We start from the raw sequence: 7,595 nt of genomic DNA, 5'->3' as shown, positions 1-7,595 counted from the left end.
TAAGCATCCCCTGAATGTACTTGGAACCGCAGCAGATTTTGGAAAAGCAAATATCCCAAAAGCAGCCCCCATAAGTTTCTAAAGCCACTTACACACTAGCCGTTATAAAGAACGATAACGACATTGTTATCATTCAATCGTTCATTACATCGGCCAGTGTGTATGCCGTCAACAACCAGAGATGCATGCTCCCGCTGGTCAGTGACAACATTGTTCATCGCCTGAACCTCCAGTCCAACCAGACGATATCGTCAGGTGGTGCAGGTACGGGGATGAGGGAGAGTGCCGGCACTGAACGATATTAATAACGATATCGTTCAGTGTGTGTGCTCAATGTCATTAACAACATTGACCACACCACTACCGGGGAAAACACTTAACGATATTGCTCAGTGAGGATATCGTTTAGAATGTACGGGCCTTTAGGGTGCTGCAAAGGCCGAGGTCCGATCCTGGAAGTCAAGTGTTTGCATGAACTATCACTTTACTAGTTACGCATTGCATGGACAGGCGATGTATAATATGTATCGGAGCATTTGACCCTCGATGTGGCTATTGGTACAGTCTGGCAAAACTTAATTTCTTTTTGTGAAGATAAGAAATGATAATGATCAGAATAAGGATGTTTGTATTTTATTGAACTTAATTACTACTTTTATTTTATATTTGTGTCTATATTTAATTGTATTTTACAAAGTGAATGTAACTTTATTATTTACTATTAACACTATCCTGACACAGACAGTGTTATGTATATTCATTAAAGCACTATATATTGTGTACTTATCAGGGGCGTATTAAGAGAGGAAAAGGCCTATGTGCAGTCTCCATCCGGGGCCCCCTCCTCTCTCTCCAGCGGCCGACAGCGCTCTGAGTGCAGAAAATAGACTATGGGCACTAGTCTGTGCCAGAGTCTACTGTGCATGCGTAGGTCAACGGGGAAATGGCGCGGCAGACATTTTCCTGGTGATTTCCCTACTGTGCAAGCGCAAAACGCTGAGAAGCGCTGGGATTTCCATAGTTGATATCTACTTCCTCACCCCTAGTTAAATGGAGGTCATGGTTCGAATAGTATACTGAACACCTTCCCTCACCATGTCTCTCCTCCAGTCTGTCATTGAGATATGTTTGTGCCCCATTCCTTACCTACAGTCTATTATTATTATTATTATTATTATCCTTTATTTATATGGCGCCACAAGTGTTCCGCAGCGCCTTACAATATTTAATTTTTGTTTCTGACTTATAGTGTTCTGTGAGCCTGATTCAGAGCTGTACAGTTATCCCATTGAGGCTGTATCTGTGTACGCAGCTTCTATGTAAAAATATGCAAATGTCACAGACGCAGGGGAATGTATTGAGCCGCCCACCGTCGGCTGTGCAAATCCGAGCATCTGCATACAAAGACGCAGCATCGGCCCGCAGGATGCGTTAGGGAACTGAGACACCGGAGCCATATTCCTTGCATATGGAATTACAGGCGTAAGCTGTAACACGCCCCCCAGTCACGACGCGCCTGCGGTCTTTGCCGCAACTCCCTGTTACTTCCCCCAAATGCTCCCTGACTGTCAATCTCACTGTGAGTAAATTGTCGCTGTGAACGACTATGGTAAAGTACTTTGACGCATGTGCTGTTTCTACTATATCCACTAAGACGCATCCACAGTTTGGTGGTAGTCGCTCAACTATGACAAATTCGGTATAATGTACTTCTCTAATTCAGGCTTTATGTACAGATATTTGCCATTGTACCTTGGTGCTGCTGTGTGCTGTGTTCTTGCTCCTTCCCCGCCCTGGTCTTTCCTGGCAGTTTCCCCCCAAAGCTTATTGTTTGTTACCCTCGGGTACATAAGAGATGAGTTTTTCAACAGTTTGCTTTATGCTATTATAATATATTGCAAAACTTCTTTAGGTAAAACTTTATTGAGTTAATAAAAGCTGATAATAGGAAACTGGCATCTCTGTGCCCATTCTGCCCAATGGTTTATGTTTAGATTATTCCCCTCCCTCAAAGGTAATTAAATATAAAAGGATCTAAATGGATAAAGTACAATAGACTCATTTTATCACTTTGCCCTTAAACAAAATGGAGATATGATAAGCAAACAGAGCAGTTGGGATGAGCAGTTGTTTCTCTGTTGTCTATCTATGGGAATTAGGATACAGTAATATGCTATTAGTGTAGACTAAAACCCCACTATAAAATCACCAGGTGACAATAGCAATCCAGCAGACTCACTGGAGCCAGGTCCAGGGACATTTGTTAGAAGTGAGAACCTGGCTTGGTAACGTTAATTAGTCCCCTCTGATAGCTATTATCCCTGTTTTTTGTGTCTCCTTTGAAGTGGTTGCATTAGCATATCCAATGAGCTATAAAGAGACTCAGCACAGACCAACATCTAAAGCACACACAACAGACAAAGCTGGTATCTCCAGCCAACACAAACTGGACTTCAGCATGGTCAGGCAAAGCTTCTCCATAGACTTTATCCTAACTGGTAGTAAAGAAGAGACACTAGCCAGTAAAGTTTCCTCAAAACCTCATATTCCTTGTGTGCCACAGCCTCAGCCCCCATGTAGACATTCTGATATGTCCATCCAGCCCAAGAGGAAAGATAGTCAAATGGAACCTTTTGGAGATACTGAGCCCTTCAAGAACTTTCCCGAAGAGCAAGTCACTTGCCTACAAAATGGTGTCTCTTCCCCAACTGGTGAGTAATTGCTTCTACACTCTTAATCAAGTCTAAATAATTTGGAAATGTATTAACAAATCTGTAAAATTAATTTTTTGCATCAGCAGACTATTTGACTGCTTTTCATAGGAATGTATATCAGTTATACTGGTTTACAGGTGTTTCATTCAATTATACCTTGAATTAATAATTCAAGATCAAGTTATTTAATTTTATTTATTTATTCAGCTTTTTATTAAACCATGCTTTTTAGAAGCTTTTTATAATTTTTTTTATTTTTTTTTATAAATTTGTTTGGATTGCCATGGTTGTATTTATTTTAAATAATCACTATGTATAGAATTATATTTTTAAGCCAAACATTATTGAAGCCTACAGTACTTGCCTATTGCTAGATATGTAATTGGCAACTAGGTCTTAAGAGCAGGATTTTATTGTATGAAAAAAAACAAATTTCCTTTAGATCTTAAGAGCAGATCACAAGTTTTTTTTTATTTTCAAATGTAACATTTTCTTATGCAGTTAAATATTTTTGGTATAACAGAAGGCAACCTATACTGATCTAAAAACAAACATTTCAGAGCATAACTGAAGTAGAACTGTTTCACCATAAGTGTTTAAGGAGCAGCATATAAATAGTTTTATGTTGCTTTAATTTATATTTTCCCTTTTAACTTCTTTTTATATGATTTGCTTTTTTGCTTTTTTTAATAAATAGAAACCAATTGTTTGCTTTGTTTTTGTTTACTAATAAATATAGCCAAGGAGTTGTTATCTTAGATAACGGGGCACACAATTACTCATTTAGGTTGTACTCATAAATTCTAAGGCTCCACCATCTGTTAAAAAATCCCTGCAATCAATAACTTTTATTTCAAGTAATTAACCTACATTGTAAACTATTAATAAAGGTTGCCAGGATACATTCAAAATGTATGTTTCTAAATTAAAAAATAATGTATGTATAATGCTAGGCAGCCTATTGCTATGGCAACGTTTGGTGTTTTATAACACACTCAAATAAATATTTATTTCTATTTAATATTAGCCACATTTTATGGTGTACAATTCAATATACTGCAGGACTGGGAGGGGTGGGGAGTTCATTGAGTGCTGCAGGTTAACACCAACTATTCCCAAAGCAATCAGGCTATATTGTATGGAGTGTTTACATTAATGCATTATGTTCTTTTTGTCCCAACAGCTCCACACAGGGGTTGGGCAGGTGTCGATGAGTTCACACCCAGTTGTTCTGAGGATGAGTGTGAGCAGGCAAGTTCTCACAGTTCAGAGAGTGGTCAGCCAGAAGAAGAGGACCATGGGGGGACCAGCCCTAAGAGTGATCTGCAGCGCAGAATGAGGACAGCATTCACCTCCCAGCAGATCTGCAAGCTTGAAGAGATGTTTAAGAAGCAGCGCTACCTGGGGTCATCTGAAAGGAAGAAGTTAGCAAGCACCCTTCAATTATCTGAAATCCAGGTATCTATAAATGTCACTGGGATTTAAGATATTTGTGGATCATGGCTAAAGTTGGAAACTGGACTCTCAAGACATTAAGGAAGGCATGTTATACTAATTTTTTTTTAAAAAAACCTGGCTTGTACCGATTTACTCAGAAAACAAATTAATAACTGTCCCAAGGCTGAGTGATATTCAGTTCAAAAGCTAAATCACATAGTAAAGAAAACGATGTGTTCAACTATTTTGCATCACTGTATGACCACTGGGGGCACTGTACCTTAAACAAGACAGCAATGTGGCATATTCCATTACCAATCAGTACTATTACTTAGCCACATGCCGCCCAAGTGTTAAAAGAATATACGTAAATAAAACGTTTATTTTCATCATTGCTTGTATCCACATTGTTGTCTGATACTGAAAGTCAACTTTGTTGCACATTTGAATGTTCCATTTATTAGATTTATTGTCATGTGTGACTCTCAAAGTAAATATGTATCATTATGCTTTCTTTGTATTTCCATTAATGTTTGACATTCTAAAGATACTGCTTGGTAAGGCAATGTGTGTGTCTGTGTGTGTAGCATTTCCATGTGGCCACTGGGGGCACTGTTCCATTCAACCTATATTTTAACTCAATTGTACTATTGCCAGCTAGTGATATATATGCAGTATTTCCTTGCCAACTTACTATTTTTTGTTGCCCTTGGATACAACAGATAAGATTAGTTCTATGCTTCGGAAACAACTATACAATAAAAAAAACTACACTGTCTGGAGGATAATGTTGCCTAAAGCTGGGTAAACATCTAAAAGATATATCTGCTGATGATGGTTATTCATACACACTGAACAACCTTCATCTGTCACCTGGCCGTGGGTCCCGCTGGCAGGGGGTCGCGCCGCGACCCAGCGGCTTCTGCAGCAAGTACACGCAGCATGATGGACAGATACCTCTGCAGATATATTGGGCAGAGCCGACACGATATGTCTGTGAACGACGTCATTCACAAACATATCGCTGGTACACACAGGTTGACGCACACTGGCTGATGCACACACAATGTATTGGCCCATCAATTGATAGGCAAATATATCTGCCAGTGAGTACCCAGCATAAAAATTGAGTTTCTCCTAAACTATAGGAGAAATTTTTTTTTGTTAATTAACTCTTGCTAAAATAAAATATGGTATAATATCTCTAGTTCTGAACATATATTTTTCTTAAAAGTATATATTTTATTAGAAGTGGAAATGCATATTTTAAGTTTAGTGGTTCTTTAAACTATACTGACAAGAAACTTGCATTGAGGGTTGAACACACATTCTTCACACAGGTTTCCTCCCACAGAAGAGGATGGAAACGTTTAGGAGAGCTCACAAACATCATGTGTAATTTAAAATAACATGTTGTGTCAAGGTGTGAAAACCTTCATCTTTATCCAATGATCTGAGTATTACTATTAGTACTATACACCAACACCAACCAGCACTGATGGTAGGCTAGCGCCAGGGCCGGACTGGTCAACGGACTCTTCTGACAATAGCCAGAAGGGGCGATGGCCTCAGGGCCATCTCGAGGAAGGCGGAAGTGTCTCCCGCCCTCCACCCCCTGTCTTTGGATTCCCTATGAGATCAGGGAGATGGAAGGGGTGGCAGCAGTGATGGGCCAGTGCGCTTTGCTTGACCCCATGAAACAACTACGCCCCCTTCGCGAGCAAGCGCACCTAAGGCACAGGGCGGACTGCCAGGGCTGATCTACAGCTCCAGGCCATCCCTCGCTAGCGGTAACTTACTGCGCTCCCCTATATTGTCATTGAGTTTTTGCTTAATTTTGGGGCTGCCATTTCCTCTATAGTAAGCATCGATCAGGAGTTTATTTTGGTGGTACTATTAGGCACACGTCAATGCTTTTATTATACTATATGATGTACTTTATGTATGGTGTCCTGTGCACTTTCATGCATTGATCAAGATACTCTCATTGGGGAAAACTACGTTTCTCATTTCAGTTCTCAAAGTATCCAGTTTCAATGACTATATATCTAAAGAAGTTTTTTATTTATTTGCAGGTCAAAACTTGGTTTCAGAATCGAAGGATGAAGTTGAAAAGGCAAATGCAAGACCACCAACATCGCCTGAGCACGTCCTCGGCCCACTACCCACACCCCATCCCTTACTATCATGGACCTCCAGTACCAGTCAACAATTTGCACTTTTACCCAACCCAGGCTCATTCATACCCACAGCCTGCAGAGCCTACGTATCACCCAGATCCACGATTCCTATCACTGCCAGTCCCGCACCAATTTATCATGAACAATGCCCAACCTGAACAATATAATCCCTTTTTCAGTACTCAGCATATGTAGCACGTCCGTGGGATCTATTTGTACCACAAAATCATGTTGTGCTTTGTTTTTTTTATGCTGCTGTTTATTTGTTTGTTTGTTTTTATAATTATTTAAATTATAATACAGAAATATATAAACTAAAATGTGAAATATTGGTAATCTGAGTAATATAAATGTAAAATGTACAGCAATTACCTGAACGTTCTTAAACCACCTGTTTTGAATGTATTAAAATTAATTATCTAGTTACTATACAAAAAGTCCAGCAGTGTCATCACTTGTGTAATTGACATCACGTCAGCAGTAGTAAGTAGAAACACCTGCATATTAAAATAAATTGTATAGTATACTTCCTGTAGACTAAAAGATTACTGGGCTGTAACTAGGGGTGTGGGAACGGAATCGTTACGAATGGCCGCCGGACGAGAGCCCGGCGGTCGAAATCCTGATGCCGGCAGGCCAAACAGAGCAGATCCCGACGGAGGTAAGTAAAGTACATAACCCTCCCCTCTCTCCCCCCTAACCCTACTTTAGGGGTGCCTAACCCTTGCTTTGCGGCCGCCGATCACATGCATGCATCCCGTGGGAACGGTGCCGTCACACAGAGCACAGGGCTCAGTGGGAGGCACGGTCGTTGTCCCATGGCCCCTGCTTCTGGCTAGCAGGGAGTCTGGAACGGCAGCCTGCAGCCAGTATCTCTGCTGCAGCAACGCCCAGAGCATCCTTTGAATGCCGCAGACATGCATGCTGCAGTCTGTACAGCAGTGCCATAATTCCCGGCGCTGGTGGCCCCACCCCCTTGGCATGATATCATAGTGTCATCCAGTCAGGGGGTGTGGCCGGCACAGGGCGCAGAGCCGCCTGTTACTGCACTGTAAGGTTATTAGAGGTTTAAAGGTAGTTTTTCTCAGGCTCTGTATCCAAGAGAAAAGAAAAACAGGACTGGTTTTAAGGATGCCACCGAAGAGCTTTTTCAGTGAGTTCTGACATCCTTTTCCTTTGCAAACAGTGTTTATTTTACTAGTACTATTTTTAAATCATTTAATCGATTTCTAAATGGATATTATAAAGACCACTAATTACAATT

General features: G+C 40.6%; 1 protein-coding gene across 1 annotated transcript; it reads left to right on the top strand.

The window, feature by feature from the left end:
- The first annotated feature begins 2,458 nt into the window (after positions 1-2,458).
- LOC148518902 (homeobox protein pv.1-like) lies at positions 2,459-6,526 on the top strand. Its single transcript, XM_088477006.1, has 3 exons — positions 2,459-2,711; positions 3,898-4,172; positions 6,227-6,526. Exons 1-3 carry the CDS (start codon positions 2,459-2,461, stop codon positions 6,524-6,526), a joined length of 828 nt encoding a protein of 275 aa, XP_088333132.1.
- The last annotated feature ends 1,069 nt before the right edge of the window (positions 6,527-7,595 follow it).

Source organism: Taudactylus pleione, unplaced genomic scaffold (assembly GCF_031769625.1).
Source record: "Taudactylus pleione unplaced genomic scaffold, aTauple2 ptg000198l, whole genome shotgun sequence".
Classification (NCBI taxonomy): domain Eukaryota; kingdom Metazoa; phylum Chordata; class Amphibia; order Anura; family Myobatrachidae; genus Taudactylus; species Taudactylus pleione.
This window is presented reverse-complemented; position numbering and strand designations above follow the sequence as displayed.